General features: G+C 35.7%; 1 protein-coding gene across 2 annotated transcripts in view; it reads right to left on the reverse strand.

The window, feature by feature from the left end:
* Window positions 1-23662, reverse strand: part of DTNBP1 (dystrobrevin binding protein 1) — a 100348-nt gene that overhangs the window by 72788 nt on the left and 3898 nt on the right. The window contains exons 1-5 of one of the 2 annotated variants that reach the window (XM_057700595.1): window positions 22190-22209; window positions 18541-18594; window positions 17690-17740; window positions 9591-9651; window positions 485-617 (exon numbers count right to left, since the gene is read on the reverse strand). In XM_057700595.1, coding sequence (XP_057556578.1) covers window positions 485-617; window positions 9591-9651; window positions 17690-17740; window positions 18541-18594; window positions 22190-22209 — 319 coding nt within the window. Of the gene's footprint in view, window positions 1-484; window positions 618-9590; window positions 9652-17689; window positions 17741-18540; window positions 18595-22189; window positions 22210-23662 lie in introns of those variants that run through there. The other variant, XM_057700594.1, reaches the window with a different exon arrangement.

Raw genomic sequence — 23662 nt, forward strand, 5'->3', positions numbered from 1 at the left:
CAAAGAGGTGCCCTCATTTAACTGCATCTGTCTGATCTCTCATCAGTTTCAGGAGGGAAAAAAAGCATATTTTAAGACCTGAAGCTCTGATCAGATCTAATTTTAAAAGCAACAACTTTCAGAGTACATCCTTTAGTCATAACAAAGCAACCCTAATTCCTTTCATTTCCTACATTTACACTTTGAAACAGAGACCTAAAGTCACAAAGACCACCCTGAGTCACTTTAAGAATCAACAAAATTACGTTTTCTGAGCAGGACTGAGGCAGAAAAAGTTAGTGGTATATTTTAGAAATCACTTCTACACATTAAATCATCATTTTCTGTCACGTCATCAGTTAATAAGAATATGAAATTAATTAGAACAATTTCACCCCCAAAATCCTGTTATGCAATAATTTAATGTATTCTTAGAAAGCTTTGGAATTACACCAAATTATTTTCATTCCTGGAAATAACATCTAGAGGCAAATGTGGAACTTACTCAGACTTGCCGTCAGGGATTCTAAATCTGCTATGAGGCCTGGAAGCTGCTGAAGCTGCTGCTGTAGCTCCACCAGGCTCGCCTGCTTCTTCTCCCAGTGCGCGGAGAGCATTACCACCTCGCTGTCCACCAGCTGCGGCACAGAAGAGGAAGCGTAAAGTAAAACCAGGCTGCAGGCAGAGATTACAGCCAGCACAGCGAGAGTCAGCCCATGTTATCTTTAAAAACCCTTCTACTGAGTACAGACAACAGGATACTCTAAAGAGACTGGAGTTGTTTTCTTTCTTTGAAAAGAACCACCTTAATATCCAGTGCAGAAAACCTCAAATTACAGCTTGTATCAGTGCATCTTAACCCAAGAAAGAGAAAGCTCAGCAATGACCTCCTAACTATACCCTATTTTTAAGTAAACCATGTATTCGAAAATTCAAATCTAGAAAAAATAAAACAAAAAACAACCACTAACAACCAAAAAGAAAACAAACAAAAACAAACCCAAAACATAATGAACAGGTAATTATTTGCTTTACAAAGGGAATTCTTTTAAAAGAAAAGTTCTCTAATGCATTTCAAATATACTATGATTCAATTTCCACTTAAACAGGTACACTCACTGCATAAAGTAAGGTAAATGATACTTGTATACAAAGGCGTTATTGAGGCAACTGATCAATTCCAGAAAAAGGAGAAAAGGATTTACACTAACAAAGAAGAAATTCAGAGGTGAAAGGTTCCTAACAGCAGGGTTGTGAGAGCCTAAAATAACTTTAACTTCTAATTCTAACTTCTTTTCCTGAAGACTATAAAGAAAACGACAGACAGCGGTTTCTCCCAATTTTGCTTTGGTCTTAACATGGTGAGAGAGGAAAGGGCCTAGAATAAGATTTAGAATGAGCATGAAGAGGTCATCTTTTGAAAACATCACCAATGATAAGCAAGAACTGTGAAAAGATACCCACATTTTGTATAATAAAGACTGCAAAACTCATTATGTAACAGAAGAAAGTGTATTTGAATTTTATATGTAAAATCAGAGTTCATAGTTAAGTTATATTTAAAAAGGGACAATTTACACATCCCACAATTAAGATTCTTTGAGTTGAAACATGAATACAATTGATTTTTACTGAATCTCACTAAAGAAAGAACTTTTAGAGGAATAAAAATATCAAAATAAGATACAAAATTATTTGTGGTGCTAGATTGTTTCAGCTTCTACATTTTAATATTCCAGGAATTCACAACATTGAAATAAAAAAATTAAGCTACAATAAAGAGGTTAGAAAGCTGCCCTTTTTCTCACTTCATCCCCACCTCACAGCCCTCCCCACCGTTAGCCCACATTGGAGGGGTAACCACATCATCTCACATACAAGCCCCAGCTGAGCTGGGGAGGTGAGAACAAGCGCTACTCCAGGTGCATGTCTCATTAATTTTGTAAACTTAAAAATGCCTGTGCCAGCCGGTTTTATAAAGATCCCGAAGAGCAGTCTAAAAAAGACTGAGCGACGATAACAGACAGCTGTGAAGCAATAATAAGGAAACTAGGTCTTGAAAGAAGGATCTGTGCCCTTAGGATTCATCCATAACATCCGTCAAGCTTCTACTGACCACCCGCTTTTTGCCCAGCGCCGTTTTAGGGGCTGGAAATACCATGGTAAACAAAGCAGGAAAAAAAAAGCATCTTGCCCTCTTGGTGCTTTAGTCTGGAGTAGGTCTTATAAATTCTCTTAGCTGAAGTTTTTAAACTCTAAAAAAGAAAAAATAATTCCTGTATCACAGGGTTGACTTGATGATAAGAAAGATATTTTTCCTGGTACATGACATATCTTTTAAAAAGTTTGTTAAATCTTAATTACTCTGGTTGATTACGTTCACAATTTGAAAAATCTAGAACAATTTTAGATGTGAACCATTTCTTACTGAAAATTAAAGTGAAACTTACTTAAGTATTAAAACTTAAGTACAGTATAGTTTGTGTCTTCCAGAAAATTGAAAATTATATCCTGTGTATAGAATATAAGAAGTGTACGTAGAATATATCAGAATACATTAAAATATAATTTTAATTTAAAAGAATGGGATGCTGAATGGAGTCTCAGAAATCATTATCAACAATTATGTAATAATACTAAAACATTTTGAGCATTTCTATGTGCCAGGCCCTGTGCTAAGCAATTTACGTGTATCATCTCATCTAAACACACAACCACCTTGTAAACAGAGCAGTATTACCACCTCCATTTTACAGAAGAAGAAACTGAGGCATGATGAAGCTGAGTCACCTTCTCAAGGGCCACAGAGGACCTAGATTCAATTCCAGGGAATTTGACACTTAAACCCATGCCCTCAATCAATCGTCTAGAGATTGTGTATAAGGCGACATGAAAGGAAGAAAAAAAGTGAAAAGCTAGCAAAAGAAAGTGTTCTGAAAACCTGTACTTCAACTTTACTTAATGAGAAATGAGTTATCTCCAGAAGGCCAATTTTTCTCCTCCAAGTAAACAATTCTGATTTAACACCAGGAAATCAAGTTTAAATAGCAAGACAAACTCATAGCTTGGGCTTGTTCCCAAAATTACAAATCATTCCAAAATTCCTGCTGGTGGACAATGAAATTAAGAGAACAAAGAAAAAGCAGGGACACAAGTGATTTTCAAAGTGGGTGATATTAGGACCTCACTGTGTAAAAAACTGTAATAAAAACAGTTCAGGGTTTGCGGGGGTACATTTTTTCATGTGATTTCCAAACAACTTTGTTTGTAAGCAGGGCAAGTGGTGTTATACCACTTTAGATGTGAGGAAACTAAAAACAGAGAGACTCCATTTACCTGCCCAAGGTCAAAACCTATTATTACTGCAGAAACTAGGCGTTCCCACACCCAGTTCAGTTCACTTCCCACCCAAGGCAGAAGAGATCCAAGCTGGAACACAGAGCGAGTGAAGCATGCCTAATTTAACCAGCTTACACACCAAATTGTTAAAACATGAATCTTAAGAGTTCAATTTGACGGCAAGTAAATATTTCACAATAATAAAAACTACAAGCAAATAATGTACTGGAAGCCTAACTTTAAAAAAGGGATCTAACAGCAGAATCTAACCCAAAAGTCACTGTCAATTATGTATTCATTTATACATTGCAAAGGGGGGAGAAAAAAAAAACTTGTTTAAAAAAAAAAACTTGTTTAAAAAAAAAAACTTGTAGAAAAAGTCTGGACAACAAAGTCGTCATTGACCAAACTATTTTTCTAAGATACTACCCTGAATTTTAAGACTGTAGAGTAAGAATTCGCTTTAAAGCAGTTGAGTATAAAATAGTTTTTCAAAAAAGACTGAATTGTCCTTAAGTGTATTTGCCCTGGCAGGTTGACACTATTTGGTTAAAGGCCACTAAAGACACATGAGGATGGTCTGACAAAATAAACACACGAAAAAATACTTTGCATATTAAAGATATACATTTTAAATATTTACATATGTCTCAACGATATGTCAGAAAGCTTTAAAATAAACTTTCATTTTTAAAGCTGAGAACTTTATTTCTGGAAATCAATAGAGGACTTTTGATCAGATATGGGTCTTCAAGTATTCAACTATCAAAAAATGTAAGGGCCCCTAAATAATAAATTCAGCAACAGATCTTACAGGAAACTCTTTCTCCTATATATTATCAAACGCTTCTTAAAATTAAAAAATTTTTTTTGTTAAAAATTTTGTTAAAGCTCCTCTACAGGAATATGGTCTACACTGAACATTGTGGATTCATCCATGGTGATACATGCAGGTGTAGTAGTTCACTAATTTTCACTGCTGTGTAGTATCTGATCTTATGAATAATAATTTATTCTGTAGGTGGACTTTGGGACTGTCCAAAGTTTCAACAAAGCCTGCTTGCTATAAACATTCTGGAACAAATCTGGTGCACAGAGGCACTTTTTCACAAATGAGTACCGATGCATCCACGGTATTGAGCTCCTCACCCCCTGGAGTGGCTCAACAGGGCTGGAGTAAATAAGCAGACCTCCCCCCAGCCTAACCATCTCTGACTTTGAGTACTCTCATCCATTTGTTACGTAACGAATTGTGGTACCATGCCAATGTTATCCAAGGAAATGTGAGCCATACCAACATCACTGGGGAAAGCTTGGGACACAACGCTACCAAATATCCCCAGGGGCCAAACTGTTGTTGGAAAGGTATGTGCAGTTTCAATCTCCACTTCATGCCAGATCACTTCTCTAACGTGACTGTGCCAATCGATTTACACTCTCTAGCTCTAGCTGTTCCTCATCATGTTTCTTCTAAGGGAAAACTGTCATCAGTGAATAATGACTGCACAGAAAATTCAAGGTTTCTTAAATGTTTGATAATTTAACAAGTGTAAATTTGAGGTTTTAATTTGTATTTCCCTGCCTACTAATCAATTTTGAACATGTTTTCACCTTTACTGGTCACTCATGTTTTTTCTTTGGTGTAACACCTGGTCATATCTTTTGCTCACTTTTTAATGGGTTATTGTTGTGTTGTTACTGGTTTACAGAGGTTTTTCATATTTTTTGAACACTAGTCCTCTGTTCTGTCAACTGCTTAACTTTTTCATGGTGTTGTTTGATGAACAGATTTGATTAAAATTATCAATATTTTAATTTATGGTTGGTGCTTATTATGCCTTGTTGAAAAAAGCTTTCTCTACCCTGAGGTCTTAGCTTTTCTACTATTTTCTAAAAGATGTATAGTTTTCCCTTTCACATTTAAGTCTGATGGAGCCAAACTCAGACCAAGATCTTCAACTACTTTTATTCAACATTACATTGGAGGTTCTACTCACTGTAAAAAGACATGAAGAAATGAGAGACTGGTAGGTTTTTGTTTCTTCCCTTCCATCTACATACACACAAAAAAACTCCCACCCCTGAATGCAAATTATTAGAATAAGAGGATTTAGCAAGATGATGGACTACGGGATCAAAATACTACAAGTCAAATACTGTTTTTGGTAGATATTAGGACGAGTTATCTTCCATTAAAAACTTGCTAAAACAGTTTACTCTGAATAATTTTATTTAATGTATTTTTTGCATCTGATGATCATATATTTTTCTCTTTTAATTTGTTAACGTGGTCAACTGCATATAAAAGATTTTCTAATGTCAAACCAACCTTATAATCCTGGACTACACCTGGTGTGTTTTGTTTTCCACGCATGGCTAGATGTGGTTTGCCAACACAGCCATATATGGCAGGATATCTGCCAGGTAGAAAGCCCTTCATCATCCAACATTTGCAGAACAAACATATATACAAACTTTTGGCTAACAGTTATACAGGAAAACTCTACATTTAAGCTTGATATACATTTTAAAACAATGTGTGAGAAGATTCTCAAATTAAATTTCAGATAACATTGTTAGAATATGAGAGTCACAGGACGGCATGAGGAGCCCATCCCTAAAGAAGAGGCAGGCCCTGCACATTGGGAGTGTTGAGAGGTCACCGTTACTACACACCAGGCAGCTGTTTGCCAATGAGTATATCAAAGGTTTGGTAGGCAGAAAGTTATGTTTGAAGCACTTTACTTCCTAACAGATTGCTACCATCTATCGATGTTTTGCTGGTTTTAAACATATTTAAGAAAGTTTCTTGAGGGCTTTGGGTTGACATGTAACACATTATGACTTTCCCAATTTAGAATGTGACAGATTCCTGGATAGACTGTCTGCACAGAACATCTGATTTCCAGAAACAGGTTATGGAGGTTAAGTGAGACATAATGCCTCTATTTCTCTTATAATGTTTGTATCTGTATTCATGAATGGGACTGGACTGCAATTTCACTTTCTCACAATTCCATTGTTGGGGTTCAGTATCAGTTATTCTAGCCTCATGAAATGAGCTGGGCAGTTTCTTCTTTTTTCACCTGCTACAAGAGTTTAACGTTGAAATGGTAGATTTGTGGCAAGTTTGATAGAACTCTCCTACAGAATTGTGAGGACCTGGTGCTTTCTTAGTGAAAAGATTAATCACTAATACTGTTTCTTTAGTGGCTATAAGACTACTCAGGATTTGTACTGCTTTTAGAATTGGTTTTAGTAAAAATTTCTAGGGTTTTGCCATTTTGTCTGTTTTCAAATTTGTCACAGAGCTGTTCACAAACTCTTTTTACTCTCTACTATAACTGTTATGTTCCTTAATTCTTAAAATTATTTATCCTTTTTTTCTTGATCAATATCACCAGACATCTATCTACCATATTTTATTAGCCTTTTCTAAGAACTGTGGCTTTGTCTAGCTCCTATTGTACTCTTTTTTTTTTTAAGATTTTATTTATTATTTAGTTATTTATTTATTTTTGGCTGCACTGGGTCTTCGTTGCTGCGCAGAGGTTTTCTCTAGTTGTGGCATGTGGGCTTTTCATTGCGGTAGCTTCTCTTATTTCAGAGTATGGGCTCTAGGCGCACAGGCTTCAGTAGTTGTAACACATGGGCTCAGCAGTTGTGGTGCATGGGCTTAGTTGTTCCACGACATGTGGGATCTTCCTGGACCAGGGATCGAACCCATGTTCCCTGCATTGGCAGGCAGATTCTTAACCACTGTGCCACCAGGGAAGTCCCTCCTACTGTATTCCTATATTCTATTTCATTTACTTCTCTCATCTTTATTATCTCATTCATCCTTCATGATTTATTCCGTTCTCTAATTCTTAAGTTGGATTAACTCACTGACTTTCAGTCTATTTTTCCTCTATAAAATTTACCTCTAAGTAGTCTTTGGCAAATTATACAATTTATACGTAGCAATTATTATCATTCAGTTCTACTTTTAAATTTTCAGTATTTTTTTCCTTCTTTGAACCATAAGTTATGCATAAGATATATTTTTAATTAGCAGACACGTGGAATTTTCAAAACTTTTCCTATACTGACTTTCAGCTTCATTTGCACTGGGATCAGAAAATATTCTCTATAACTTGAGTTACATGAAATCTGTTGAGAACTGCTTTGTGGCCCAGTACATGGTCAATTTTTAGGTGTTCCAAGTGTGCTTTAAAGAATTTGTGTTCTGTATTTGCTGGGACAGATTGTGTGTTTGTCTATCTGGTCAAGTTTGTAAATCACATTAATCCCATGTGCTATATCCATACTTATTTTATCTGGGTTTTTCCCCTATCAATTAAGAGAAATGTATTAACACCCCTCCCCCCCCATTTTGATGATAGAGTTATCTTCCTTGTAATTCTATTTATCTTTTATATATTGAGACTTTTATTAGACACACGGGTTTAGACTCTTTCCCCTTAAGGACCTGAATCTTACAGAGTGATCCTCTGTTTCCTATTTAATACTGCTTTTCTAAGTCTACTTAACTAATATTAACTATATCAGCTTTCTTTTGCTTAGTATCTGTCTACTATATCTTTTTCCAACCAAATATATTCAATCTTTCTGTGTCCTAAATCTTCTAGGTGTGTCTCTTGTAAGTAGCTTACAGCCAGATTTTTTTCCAGGTCTCTCAATATATGCCTTTTAACAGGCAAGATTAGCTCATTTACAGTTACTGTGATTGCCGATATTTAGATTTACTTTTTTTACTTTCTCCTTTTTATTCTGCTTTTTTCCCTTGGTTTTGTGTCAGCTTTAGGGTTGACTGAATTCATGCTCATTATTCTAGTTTCTTCTACAGGTTTGACAGATAAACACCACTTTTGTTCTTTAGTGGTTACTGTTGAAATGCTGACTTCCATAATTAACTTGAAATCTAAGGTTAATCAATACCTATACCCTCCCCATTAATAATGCAAGGGCTTTGAGAATGCTTGAACTTTGATAACCTGGCTTCCAGATTGCACGCTGTTCTCATCCAGCACTTCTGTTCTATCATTTTTAATTCCACAAACTAGATAACTGATAGAAATATATAGCCACTGTTTGTATTTACTTATGATTTACCATTTTCTTTGCTCTCTATTCCTTTCTATACCTCAGATCTATCTTTCAAAATCATTTCCTTTATCCAGAAATGCATTTTTTTTTTCAAATACAAATGAATACTTTATTCAGCTTCACTTCAAGAATTTTAATTTGGGTTATACAGATACTTTCAGTGTGGCACGCTTCAGGAAAGCAGACAAGAAATACAGCTATACGCTGTGTAGAGTGTGGCAGGGGCACAAACAAGAATATCCATATTTTCAGAAAGAAAAGAAAAAGAAGTGTCTATTTATATATGTAACAACTCGAGTCTTGTATAGATAAACTGTCCACTACACACAGCGATTCATTGGATACACAACACTGGCGAATTCTTCTCACAAACTCTATCGGTGACTGACTTTGCATTTGTGTTTTGATGGAATCAATCTCCTATCTTGTTAAAGGTTTTACCATTTAACAAAACGTTTCTAACAGAAACAGTAATGTCCGAATTTTATCATATGTTCTGTATAACTATTACAGCTTCACTAATTTAGGTAAATGGTAAAGTTAGTCAGCCTGAACTAATTAAAAGTCAGAATCACAGAAGTGTTTTTAGAAAGAAATAAAGTTTGATTGACATCAATAGCACAGAGTATTTGATCTTGGCTAAAAAACCTTTAAATGGATATACCAAATAATTTTAATTACAAGTCACTTTTATTCATTATACACTCTATAAAGTTAGAAAATAGGTTGTTCTTCTAAGTAACTGAGGTTGACTCCTGAGATTTTTATATTTATTTGCTAATAAGCAAATTAATAATTTTAAGTAGACTGAGCAAACTTTTGCCCCCCAAAAAAGGAATTCTTAAATAGTAGAAAGAAATGACATAATTTTCATAAAGTGCAAAGGTATCAGACTCAAATTCAAAGCATTATACCTGGATGAACCAAATATTTACTTGACTCTAGAATAAAAGCTACAAACTCTCTAGGCTAACTAAATTACTTGACTGAGAAATTATGAAAATGTGCTTTACTTAGGGAGTTTCATAATCAACTACTAAATTCAATTTCAGATACCCTGTAAAACATTTTAACATAATTACAAATTTAATTTCTTAAAAACTATCATTTAAGACTGCAAAAGGATATTTTCTCTGTAAGTATAAGATTAGCCAATTCTTTACCTCTCCAGCACTTGCGCATTCCTTGGCTCTTCTGTGGAGTGCAGCCCATGTATCTTCATATCTAAGAGAAGCAAAAAATAATTCAAAATACAAACCACACATTAAAAAATCCTACCTAAAAATGAACCTGTTACATCCTGTGGTGTCAGAAGGGAAAAGCTCATAAAATAATGGAGACATGTTGCAAACACACAGAAATCAACTTGAAGGGGAATTCCAATTGCCAAACCTGGGACAACTTGAGCAACAAAATAAATAATGGTACAAATGGGTTACAACACAGACTAAAACCGATAGCCATGAGTTCATAGTGAAATAAATAAACAATTGAATAAAATGGGGCAGAAGGGAAAAACTCTTCCATACAGAATACCAATTAATAATAGAAAAAAATGAGAAAAATAGAAAACCACCATTTGGCAAACACAATAATAATTATTTTAGGCAAGAATTCAAATCGATGCTGGGGTTTCCCTGGTGGCACAGTGGTTAAGAATCTGCCTGGCTAATGCAGGGGACACAGTTTTGAGCCCTGGTCCAGGAAGATCCCACATGACACAGAGCAACTAGGCCCATGTGCCACAACTAGGCCTGTGTGCCACAACTGAGCTTGCGCTCTAGAGCCCATGAGCCATAACTACTGAACCCACGTGCCACACTTACTGAAGCCTGTGCCTAGGGCCCATGCTCTGCAACAGGAGAGGCCACCACAATGAGAAGCCTGCACGCCACAACGAAGAGTAGCCCCCACTCGCTGCAACAAGAGAGAGCCCACACACAGCAACAAAGACCCAACACAGACAAAATAAATAAAATAAAATAATAAATAAATAGAATTCTTTTTTTCTTTTAATTTTTAACATGTTAAAATTAGTGGGTGAAAGTATGAAGAGAAGCAAGTTATTTTCATAGTCTCGTAAGTATCTCCCCACAGGATACTTATTAATTTAAAAGGAGGAAACTATTAAAGTGGAGAAACCTGGCAGATGCTTCCTTAACCAAGTGATCAACAGTAAGGAGACATATCAACATCACGTGCCTACTGATAAGAATGCACTGGGAGGACGCAACATTATTCTTCTGTTATCCTCACCATAAAAGCACTACCTTGAATTTAATCATGAGGAAGCAGCAGCTAAACCCAAAATGAGGGAATTTTGCAAAATAACTAGCCAGAAATAAACCCATGCATATACAGTCAATTAATATGGGAAAACTGGACAGCCATGTGCAAAAGAATGAAACTGGACAACTACCTTACACCACACCCCAAATCGGTGTTGGGAAAACTGGATAGCCACGTGCAAAAGAATGAAACCGGACAACTACCTTACACCACACGCCAAAATTACTCAAAATGGATTAAAGACCTGAATGTAGGACCTGAAACCGTAAAACTCCTAGAAAAAAACACAGGCAGTAAGCTTCTTGACATCAGTCTTGTGATGATTTTTTGGATCTGACACCAAGAGCAAAGGCAAAAAGAGTAAAAACAGCCAAGCAGAGCTACATCAAACGAAAAAGCTTCTGCACAGCAAAGGAAACCATCAACAAAATAAAATGGCGACCGGGCTTCCCTGGTGGCGCAGTGGTTAAGAATCAGCCTGCCAACGCAGAGGACACGGGTTCAATCTCTGGTCTGGGAAGATCCCACATGCTGCGGAGCAACTAAGCCTCTGTTGCTCAGCCACAATTACTGAGCCTGTGCTCTAGAGCCCACAAGCCACAACTATTGAGCCTACATGCCAAAACTACTGAAGCTCGTGCACCTAGGGCCTGTGCTCCACAACAAAAGAAGCCACTGCAAAGAGAAGCCTGAGCAATGCAACGAAGAGTAGACCCGCTCGCCACAACTAGAGAAAGCCTGCGCGCGGCCACAGGGACCCAACACAGCCAATAAATAAATAAATTTATTAAAAAAAAAATGAAATGGTGACCTACTGAATGTGAGAAAATACTTGCAAATCATATATATAATAAGGGGTTAATATCCAAAATACATAAAGAAATCATACAACTCAATACCAAAAAACAATCTGATTAAAAAATGGGTACAGACTTCTCTGGATCCAGTGGCTAAGATTGTGCATTCCCAGTGCAGGGGGTCCCGGTACCATTCCTAGTCAGAGAACTAGATCCCACATGCTGCAACTAAAGATCCCACATGTCACAACTAAAGATCTGGAGCAGCCAAATACATATTTTTTTTAAAATAAATAACAATTAAAAAAAATGTGTAGAGGCTCTGAACAGATATTTTGTCCAAAGACATATAAATAACCAACAGGTACATGAAAAGGTGCTCAACATGACTAGTCATCAGAAAAATGCAAATCAAAGCCACAATGAGTTATCACCTCACCCCTGTTAGATGGCTACTCTCAAAAATACAGCAAATAACAGCTGCTGGTGAGGATGTGGAGAAAAGGGAACCCTTGTACACCACTGGTGGGAATGTAAATTGGTGCAGCCACTATGGAAAACAGTATGGTGGTTCCTCAAAAAACTGAAAACAGAACATATGATCCAGCAATTTCACTCCTGGGTATTTATCTAAAGAAAACAAAAACACTAATTTGAAAAGATACATGCACCCAATGTTCCCAGCAGCATTATTTACAATAGCCAAGACATGGAAGCAATCTGTGCCATTTGCAACAACAAGGATGGACCTGGAGGGTATTATGCTTAGTGAAATAAGTCAGAGAAAGAAAACCATTACATGTTATCACTTATATAATCTAAAAAAATAAAACGAATGAACATAACAAAACAGAAACAGACCCACAGAAGAAGAGAACAAACTAGTGGTTACCAGTGGGGAGAGGGAAGCGGGGAGGGGCAAGAAAGGGGTTGGGGATTAAGAGGTACAAACTACTACTATGTATGAAAGAAATAAGTTACAAGGGTACAGCACAGGGAATATCGCCAATAATTTGTAATAACTTTAAATTGAGTACTATCTATAAAAAGCTTGACTCACTATGTTGTACACATGAAACTAATATTGTAAATCAGCTATACCTCACTAGAAAAATTTTAAATAGAAAACAAAACAAAATAAACCTGAACTCAGAGATACAGAGAATAAACAGGGGGTTACCAAAGGCTGGGGCTAAGGGGTTGGGCGTGTGCACACATGCGTGTGAAATGGGTAAAGTTGGTCAAAGGTACAAACTTCTAGTTAAACATAATGTACAGCATGTTACGTATAGTTAATAATACTGTATTGTATATTTGAGAGTTGCTAAGAGATTAAAACATAAAAGTCCTCATCATAAGAAAAACATCTTTAACTGTGTGATAATGGATGTTAACTAGATTTATTGTGGTGATCATTTTGTAATATATACAAATATTGAGTCATCGTGCTGCACACCTGAAACTAATATAATGCCATATGTCAATTATCTGTCAATTAAAAAAAAGTTCAGGCTTGAGAAAAAAGAAAAAAGATCTCACATTAACAGCCTCACTTCACAACTTAAGGAACTAGAAAAAGAACAAACTGAACCTACAGCTACCAGAAGAAAGGAAACAACAAAGAGAATTAAGAAAACAATTCCATCTACAATAGCATCAAAAAAATTTTAGGAGTTAACCAAGGAGGTGAAGATTTATACAATAAAAACTCCAAAATATTGTTGAAAAAAAATTTTAAAGACATAAATAGATGGAAAGATATCTCACATTTATGGAATGGAAGACAATATTGTTAAGATGTTGTCAAATGCACCCAACGTAATCTACAAATTCAATGTAATCCCTATCAAGGTCCCAATGACATTCTTTGTAGAAGTAGAAAAAAATCCATCACAAAATTCATACGGAATGTCAAGGGATCCTGAAAAGCCAAAACAATCTTGAAGAAGAAAGTTGGAAGACACACTTCTTGATTTCAAAACTTACTACAAAGCTACAATAATCAAAACAGTGTGGTACTGGTATAAAGGGAGATATATAGGCCAATGAAATAGAGGGCCCAGAAATAAACCCTTGCATGTATGGTCAAATAATTTTCAACAAGTGTGCCAAAGTCATTCAATGGGGAAAACATAAGTCTTTTCAACAAATATGCTGGTGTTGGGAAAACATGATATCTGTATGCAAAAGAATGAAGCTGGACTCTTACTTAATACCATATACAAAAATTAACTAAAAATGGATCAAAAAATCCAAACATAAGAACTAAAACTATAAAACTCTTAGAAAACATGAAGAAAAGCTTCATGACATTAGATCTGGCAACGATTTCTTGGATATAACATCAAAGGCACAGGCAACAAAGAAAACAGACCAATTGGACTTAATCAAAACTGGAAATTTTTGTGCATCAAAGAACACAATCAACAGATAAAAAGACAACCAATAAAATGGGAGAAAATGCTTACAAATCACATATCTGCTAAGGGATTAATATCCAGAATATATACAAAACTTCTAACACTCAACAACAAAAAATAACCCTATCCAAAAAAAAGGCAAAGGACTTGAATAGATATTTCTCTAAAGAAGATATATAAATGGCCAATAAACACATGAGAAGCTCGCCATCATCATCAGGGAAATGAAAATCAAAACCACAGTGAGATACCACTTCACACCAATGAGAATGGCAACAAAACCAAGCAAGCAAACAAGCAAACAAAACACTCCGTAACAAGTTTTGGTGAGGATGTGGAGAAACGGCAATCAGAGAAATGTGCACTGCTACGGGGATATAAAATGGTGCAGCTGCTATGAAAAACAGTATAGTGGTTCTTCAAAATATTAGAGAAGAATTAACACATGATTCAGCATTTCCTCTTCTGAGTATATATTGCCAAAAAACTGAAAGCTGGGTGGTGAAGAGATATTTGCACACCCATGTTCATAGCACCATTATACATAATAGCCAAAAAATGGAAGCAACCCAAGTGCCCATTAATGGATGAACAAATAAGCAAAATATGGTATATTTATACAACGGAATATTATTCAGCCTTTAAAAGGAAGGAAGTTCCTTTGAATTAATGGTGATGATGGTGGTGTTCATTTTGTAATGTACAGAAATATCAAATAACTATGTTATGCACCAGGAACGAACACAGTATTGTAGATCAATTATACTTCAAAAACAAGCAAGCAAACAAATGAATGGAAAAAGAGATCAGATTTGTGGTTACCAGAGGTTGGGGGTGGGGGGGGGAATGGAGGGAGGGGGGATTGGATGAAGGCAGTGAAAAGGTAAAAACTTCCAGTCGGTAAGGTAAGTAACTACCAGAGGTGTAATGTACGACACGATTAATATAATTAACACTGCTGTATGTTATATATGAAAGTTATTAGAGTTAATCCTAAGAGTTCTCATCACAAGGAAAAAATATTTTTTCTTTTTAGTTTGTATCTATATTGGATGATGGATGTTCACTAAACTTACTGTGACAATCATCTCATGATGTACGTAAGTCAAATCATTATGCTGCAATACCTTAAACTTATACAGTACTGTACGCCAATCATATCTCAATAAAACTGGAAGAAAAAAAAATTCTGACATGCTGCATGAATGAAACCTGAGAATATTATGTTAAGTGAAATAAGCCAATCACAAAAGGACAAATTCTGGATGATTCCACTTATAAGAGTTACCTGAAGCAGTGAAATTCATAGAAAGAGAAAGCAGAATGACGGCTGCCAGCAGCAGAGGTTTGCAAGATGAGAAGAGCTTTGGAGACTGGATGCACAACAATGTGAATGGAGTCAGCAGTAGTGAGCTGTACACTTACAAATGGTCAAGATGGCACAATTTACGCTATATGTATCTTACACAATTAAATTTTATGATTTAGATATCTGCTATTTAAAACGGTCTTTCCTCCACTCAATACTAGTTCCAAAGAGAAAAGACTGTTTCAATGCAATGAATAGACATATTATAGATATTCCTATGGCTGTAAATTTTTCATGTTAAGTCCCCAAGTGCACCCCATCTCCCAAAACTACCACACACACAACTCTACACCTCTAAAATAAATCTTGCGATGAAGTTCTTTCAACTGAATCACCAGATTAAAAAAAAAAAACACAGATAACATGCAAACAGTACACCACTGATTAATTTTTACTCTACCTCCTTTAATGTTCACTTATGTTCCTCACTCAACAAAACCGAGCAGGAAATTAATGTCAAATTAAGCACTCAGAAAAGAAAAAAATCCCCAGATTTAGCAACCATAAAAAAAAACCGAATAAAGAGCTAGAAAAGAGAAACCAAATGTAGGTATAGATGATTGTGTTCCAACACACGCAGGTAAGGTGAAGGACAGTACCTTCTACTCACACATGGCTACCACTTATCCATCAGATGCCACGTCACTAGGTACAGAACTGCATATAACTACATATGCAAACTACGTACTTATTTTTATAATGGCTTTATTCAGTTTTAATTGACACACCATAAAATTCATGCTTTTAAAACGCATAATTCACAGTATATTCACAGAGTTGTGCCAATTATCACCACTATCTAATTCCAAAACATTTTCTTCACCCTGAAAAGAAAACCCATATCCATTAGCAGTCATTACTCATTCCCTTCTCTCCTCCAAATCCTGGCAAACATTATCCTTCTGTCTCTATGGATTTGCCTATTCTGGACATTTTATATAAATTGAATCAAACAGTAAGTGCCTTTTTTGTTGATTCCTTTCATTTAACATAATGTTTTTAGGTTTCATCCAAGATGTAGCATGCCTCAGTACTTCATTCCTTTTTGTGGCTGAATAATATTCCGTTGTATGAAGACAGCAAATTTTGTTATTTATTCATCAGTTGATAAGTATTTGTGCTGTTCCTGCTTTCTGGCTGTTATGAAGGATATTGCTTTATGAATGACACTGCTATCACGCACATTTGCCACAATTTTTTATGTGGGCGTAAGTTTTTAGTTCTCTTGGTGTGAAACTGTGGGCTATACGGTAATTCTACTTTTAATTTTTCAGGAAACTACCAAAGTCTTTCCCACGGGAGCTGTGCCATTTTGTATTCTCACCAGCAGAGAGCGAGGGCTCTCCTTTCTCCACATCCTTGCCAACACGAGTCACTGTTTGTCTTTTTGATTATAGCCATGCTAGTGGGTATAAAGTGGTATCCCACTGTGGCTTTGGTTTGCACTTTCCTGATGACTAACAATGTTGAGAATCTTTTCATGTGCTTATTGGCCATTTGCCTATCTTTTTTATGGAAATGTCTATTCAAATCCTTTGCCTATTTCTTCATTGGATTATTTGTCTTTTTACTGTTGAGTTGTAACAGTTACTTATATATTTTAGATACAACTACCTCAACAGATATATAATTTGCAAATATTTTCTCCCATTCTGTGGGTTGTTTTCATCTTTCTTTAAAAAAATTATTTATTTATTTATTTATTTATTTGGTTCTGCTGGGTCTTAGTTGTGGCAGGCAGGGTCCTTAGTTGGGGCTCACCAGCTCCTCAGTTGTGGCACATGAACTCTTAATTGTGGCATGCATGTGGGATCTAGTTCCTTAACCAGGGATCAAACCCAGGCCCTCTGCATTGGGAGAGCAGAGTCTTAACCACTGCGTCATCAGGGAAGTCCCTTGTTTCATTTTCTTGATAGTGATTTTTAAAGAGCAAAAGTTTTTAATTTTGATAAAGTCCAATTTATCTTTTTTCCTTTGTTTCTTATGCTTTTGATATCATATCTAAGAATATCATATATTTTAATACTAATCTCCACATCAATAGAAACAGACTGGAGAAGAAATGGTATTAAAGAATCAAAGTAACAAAATTATTGAGGACTCAAATTGAGAATCAATTTTCTAGCAACAAAGAAACCACAAACAATACATGCACATGGTACAGTTATCGATTAGTAAACACAATAGTAATCAATATGCTCAAAGTCTGAATGGCATTTGTATTAATCAGTGAAACATAGAAGCCCCTCAGGGAAACAAGTAAATAATTTCCAATCTCTGTGTTAAGGTAAAATTTTGTTGTTTTAAGGTTTCTATCTATAAAATTATAAAATACTTTTAGACAATAGTCAGAAGCACAGCCTTTTTATTTAAAGGGAAACACTTACCTGCTAAGTAATTCTAGGCCAGCACAGTACTTTGGCAAATACGGAACAGCCCTGCCAAAAGAAGCACTCGTTTTATTAAAAATTGTTGCTGATTTAGGCCAACTTAAAAAGTCACATGCAGTAATTTTGGTGCTGTCAATAATAATAAGGAATATTTTAAAATCACTAATGACAACTGTTCTAAACTTTTAGAAAAATGTATTACTATTCTGAAGTTAATATACTGCAATATACTATAAACCATCACTTTGCCCTATAGATTTTTAGCACACAATACAATAAACACTTTAATAGAATGCTAGATAACAAGAAATTTTTTAAAAAGCTCCCATCTCTAGGTTTAAAAGTGAAATCTGGTCATGTGCTTTATTAAAAAATGAAAAAATTTGCACAAATAATATTGTTTTCATATAAAACAGATAACACAGCTAAAGAGGCTCATTTGCCAAGTACTGTTTCATTATTAATTTGCATCTCAATAATGGAGAACTTTTACTTTGCTCTTAATATACAAATAAAAATGCCTGTGATAAAATAGCCATTGATTGTCACAGAGTAAAACAATTTTCACCATTTTTTGAACCATTTTACAATTTTATCAGAAAAATTTCCAGTGTAACAAAATTTAGAAAGAATCAATAAATTGTTTAGTCAGGGGCATTCAACAGATGTAAAACCCATTAAAGTAATTATTCTGACTACAACCAAAAGTTGTATGAAATTTTTTTTTTTTTTTTCTAAGTGGAAATATTTATTTGGAACCTAAAGTTTGAAATCATACAGTTCTTAGAGATACAGTTTCCTGTTGTATGAAATTTAAGTCACAGTAAATTAAATCAACACAAGCTTACCTGGGTTTGTTTTTCACTTTAGCTTCTCTTGACTTATCACTTAAAGTCTTCAGCCTATAATTCAACAAGAATAAAATATCATATTTTTACAGCTTAAGAGATTTTTTTCAACTGCAAATTTCACAGCTGGTAAAATTTCAGGTTGGATAGGCTAATTTATCTTTAGCAAGAATTAAACAGATCTATAGATAACAAATATTTGTTTATTGTATATCAGACACCATAAATGGAAAATTTGTAGCGAATATTTTTGTATTTTTCTTGCCCTAAATCCCTTTTCTAGAAACATTTCCTAAATATGACTGGACAAGAGAAACCTCACTACTCTGGCATCTTCAGAAAAAAAAGTGGTCCCCATGGGTGAACTTGATTAGTAACAAAGACATCTAAGCAGCACATTTTTTAAGTATATACTATGCCAGGCACTATCTCTATGTACCAATATGCTGAGAAACTTTAGCTATTGATAAAAGGCTTTCTAAAATACATTACAGGGACTTCCCTGGTGGCGCAGTGCCTAAGAATTTGCCTGCCAATGCTGGGGACACAGGTTTGATCCCTGGTCTGGGAAGATCCCACGTGCCGCAGAGCAACTAAGCCCGTGAGCCACAATTACTGAGACTGCGCTCTAGAGTCCGTGAGCCACAACTACTGAGCCCATGTGCCACAACTATTGAAGCCTTCACACCTAGAGTCCGTGCTCCTCAACAAGAGAAGCTACCGCAATGAGAAGCCCATGCACTGCAACAAAGAGGAGCCCCCACTCACCATAACTCGAGAAAGCCCGAGTGCAGCAATGAAGACCCAATGCAGACAAAAATAAATTAAAAACAAAAACAAAAACACATTACAAACCTCTTTCATTAAAGAGGATTTGGTACATTCTACTGAACATTTTCTGATAACTCAGGGTCATTATCATGAATACCACAGACTGCATTTCATGGCAAAAGAGTACTCTACTTAGATGTTTCTCAGCTAGGAATGCCTCTTCATTTACCAACTCGAAACCAATATAAAGTAGTTTTTTGAATCGGTTCAGGATTCTGTGTCTATTTTATCTAAATTTAAATTTTCCATGTCACCACGGGTCATCCAGTATCAGCTACCATGTACTGCTTCTGCTAGCTATTCATAACAACCTACTCCCCTTCTATTTGCTTTTTTAAATTACTGGGCTGGAAAACAGATGAATGGGCTAGAAATGCATGTGTAAAATAAAATTAAATAGGGTCTTCTATGTATAAAATATGAAGTTCATAAACTTCACACAATTGTTTTTTCACTTCACCAGTCCATTTTTACCTATGTTTGACTGTTGACTCTGTATCATATAACTGCCAAAAAGTGAGTGCTAAATTATGAGATAATTTCACATAAAATGAGATATCTGTACGTATTCTTCTTAATCTGATTACTTCCACGAATATTCACTTCTAAATAGAGTCTGAAGCATAGGCTATAGTACCCCAGCTAGCTCCACAAAGCCTTTGTAAAACTAGAAACAGGCACTCCTTCCTCAAGACACTTTACTTCACTCAGCCAGAAACTGTCCTAGCATACAAGCTGACTCCCCTACAAAAGCCCCAACCCTCTGTTGTGCACAGCTGTGCGTGCAAGCCCTGACAGAGGACTCCAACTTTTTGGTCAGTAATGCCTGGCTTAAAACCAGAAAGGGACTTCTAGTACCAGATGCCATTTTTTAACAAGTTGCAGTGTCAATTTCATACTAAGATCTTTTTTTGTATTAGTCTATGTTCTTTTTCAAAAACTAAAATATTGATGAGATCAATTCCTATACAATGTTAAGAAGACTTAGCAATCTCTTTAAGACAAAACTATTTGTATACATCTCTCCAGATGAGTTGAATTTAAAAGTCCAACCTGACCTAGAAAAACAATGTAAAATTTCAAGCTTAGCTTGGAAACTAGTAAATCCGGTTTAAACTAAGATTAAGCAACAGCTAGGGAAAGGTATTTTGATAGAGATTCAACCATTTCCATTCCAAAATCTGAGAAAGGCACTTAGTTGTGACATCCCAGGTAGAATTATACTAGGATAGGCAGACACAGCAGTGCACTATACTCAAAACGATTCTAGTATTATTTTTAGTGATTTGGGACAGTTTCATACGGTTAGGTATCACAAGGACATTGAAAGCACACTGTTAAGATCCTCTTTGGACCTAGCAAATCTCTAGGTTAGTATTTCAAATATTTATTTCTGAAATAAATGTTTAACTTCTCAATTATAATATATCACACATCCCCCCTAAAAAAGAAGGAAAAAATTAGTTTGGTATAAAAGAGAAAGAAGGAAGGTTATAGGCAGCTGAAAAATAAAACTGTTGGAAGGGTCAGTAAGAGCTTCCCCAGGTGGCCCTTAACAATCATCTGCTTTAAAAACTGGTCTTTAGCCAAATGTAATGTGTGGAACTTATCTGACATGGATTTGAACAAATCAAGTACAAAAAGACATTTCTAAGAGCCAGGAAATTTGATTATAGACTGGATAATTGATAATATCAAAGAATTAGTGTTAATTTTGCTAGGTATGAATTGGCATTGCATTTATGTAATGTATTTTTTTTTAGAGATGAAAACTGATGTATGAGAGATGTAAGAGCTAAGTCTGAGGTTTACTTTATAAATAAGGGATAGACAAAGCAAATGTAATAGTTGACGAGTGTTGAATCTGAATAATGGATATATGGGCCTCACTGTGTTATTCTATTTTTGTAAATATTTAATACTTTGTAAAAAAGTTTTAATAACAAAAACAGTCTTTTAGATATTCTTTTCTTCATATAAATCAGCAATATGCCAAAATTTAGAATAGAAACTGCTGGAGAAAACAAAGTAGCAAGAAGAAAGTAAGAAACAGTGAAGAAAGTTCAGGAGAGAAAAAGATAAAATAATAATAGTCAATGTAACACCTTAAGTTGAAAAAAAAATAAGGTCAGATATATTTAACAAGTAACCCCCCAAAAAGCAAAAAATTCCTTTCTGAAGTACACACTCAAAACCCAGAATTCAACTATAAGAAGCTTACCATTTTTATTTGAGGACAACTCTAAGTTTCTCACAGTGATTCTGTGCTGGAAACAACCCACTAATGAAGCCCCACAATGTCTTGACACACTGAGAAGGAAATACTGATCTAAGTATAATAACCCCAGTTTCCTAAACCATAAAACAGGAGTATTATACTGACCATAACGATTTGCCACAAGAATTAAAGGAAATTCCAAATATGACTTTGGCAGCAAACTGTAACTGTTAATTATAGAGCCAATTCAAACAAGAAGTGTAATAAAAATTATCACCAAGTACAACAAAAATTACTGCCATCAAGAAAGGTAAGAAGCTATGTAAATTACAGGGCCAAGGTAAAACAGAGGTCCCCCAATGTACCAGTTCCCATAAAAGGCTTCTCCACCATTCCTAATCTTCTTTGCAATACCATACATGCCCAGGGAGACCTGAGTGCTGCTGTGTAAGTATATTAACATACAGACTTCCAAGTCAGCCACCTGACAATTATTTTCTACCTGAAGCAACTAATGCACACTTCGGAGTTCAAAGCACTCAGCTTCAAATTCATCCTACCACTACAATATTTTATTTTTAGATTGTTGCAATGACTTACCTTAATTGACCCCAGCACATTTATTTTTTTAAGCTTTACAGAAAATACTGAGATGGAGGCATCTTATGAAGAAACAGAGATAACTAGCAAAACTGCTTAGATAAAAAGTTTAAAAAGTAGTTATACAGAATGAAAGGTGAAGCACAGCAATGACTGATGAGCAGGAAATGTGCTTTCTGGGCCTGACCTGACAGCATGGGGGACCTTGATGGCATTCCCTTTATCTGCACTTCAATTTCCTACTCATCTAACCCCATCAGCTATTATGGTTTTTTTGTTGTTTTTTTGGCACACGGGCTTAGTTGCTCCGAGACATGTGGGATCTTCCTGGAGCAGAGATCGAACCTGTGTCCCCTGCATTGGCAGGCGGATTCTCAATCACTGCGCCACCTAGGAAGCCCTTTTCTGTTTTTTTTTTTTTGTTTGTTTGTTTTTTTTGTTTCCCATCAGCTATTATGAAAGGTGAGGATGGCTGCTTTAAAACACCACAAAATGTATTAATTAGCATATTTTGTCCCTTAAAATTCATTTTCATGTCTCCATCATTCTGACTTTAAATTCTGTTTATGAATACAAATCCAATCTGTTATATTTTCCCGTTAATGTTTATCATTTTTTCTTTCCTTTTTAAAGCCAAGATCAGGAAACACAAAAGCATCAATCACACCTAAGTGCACATGACCTCAAAGCTCTGAAGGTTGAGAGATTCACACAAAAGCCACACAGACTCAGGAAGGGGAAAGGACTGCAGACTATATCCTAGTCACCCCCAAATACACTGCTTCGGTTCTAGCCTCTCTCCTGTTTTGTAAATTTCCCACTGCTTCTTGGACCTCACAACACATTCACTGTCAACAGCTCCTTCTCTCTCAAAACCACTTAACTTCTCTCCTGTTGGTAAATGACATCATTATCTAAGATACTCCAAAATTAACATCTTTAACTTCTCCACCATTTTCACTTCCTAGTCTCACTTTTCATGAAATCAACCAGTGCCTGTCATGACTATTCCCTCCTTCAAATTTCTATTCCTTCTCTCTCTCTCTCTCTCTCTCACCTGCCCCATAATTACAGCCTCCTTAATACTCTCCCTGTTCCCCATCTCTAATCCTCCCACCACATCACCTCCCAAATTACTATTTCAGAAATACAGGTAGGCTCAGGCCGCTCCCCTCCACAAAAACCTTCAGAAGATTCAGTCAACCTAAAAATAAGCCAAGACTCCCTATATAAAATAGCAATCCCCCGTTCCCAAAAACCCCTTAACCTGCTTTATTTTTAGTGACAGTACTATGACCTTCTAGATATTCTGCCTCCCACTGGTAGAATTAGCGCAGGGACATTATTTGCTGTCTGGTGTGTGCGCATTCTCTGCTGTAACCCTAGTACCTGTCAAAAGGTAAGCACTCAATAAATATTTGATAAATGAATTAATTTAGCGAAGCACTGAAGACCCTCTATTATCAGACACTA

The sequence above is a fragment of the Hippopotamus amphibius genome, chromosome 11 (assembly GCF_030028045.1).
Source record: "Hippopotamus amphibius kiboko isolate mHipAmp2 chromosome 11, mHipAmp2.hap2, whole genome shotgun sequence".
Lineage (NCBI taxonomy): Eukaryota > Metazoa > Chordata > Mammalia > Artiodactyla > Hippopotamidae > Hippopotamus > Hippopotamus amphibius.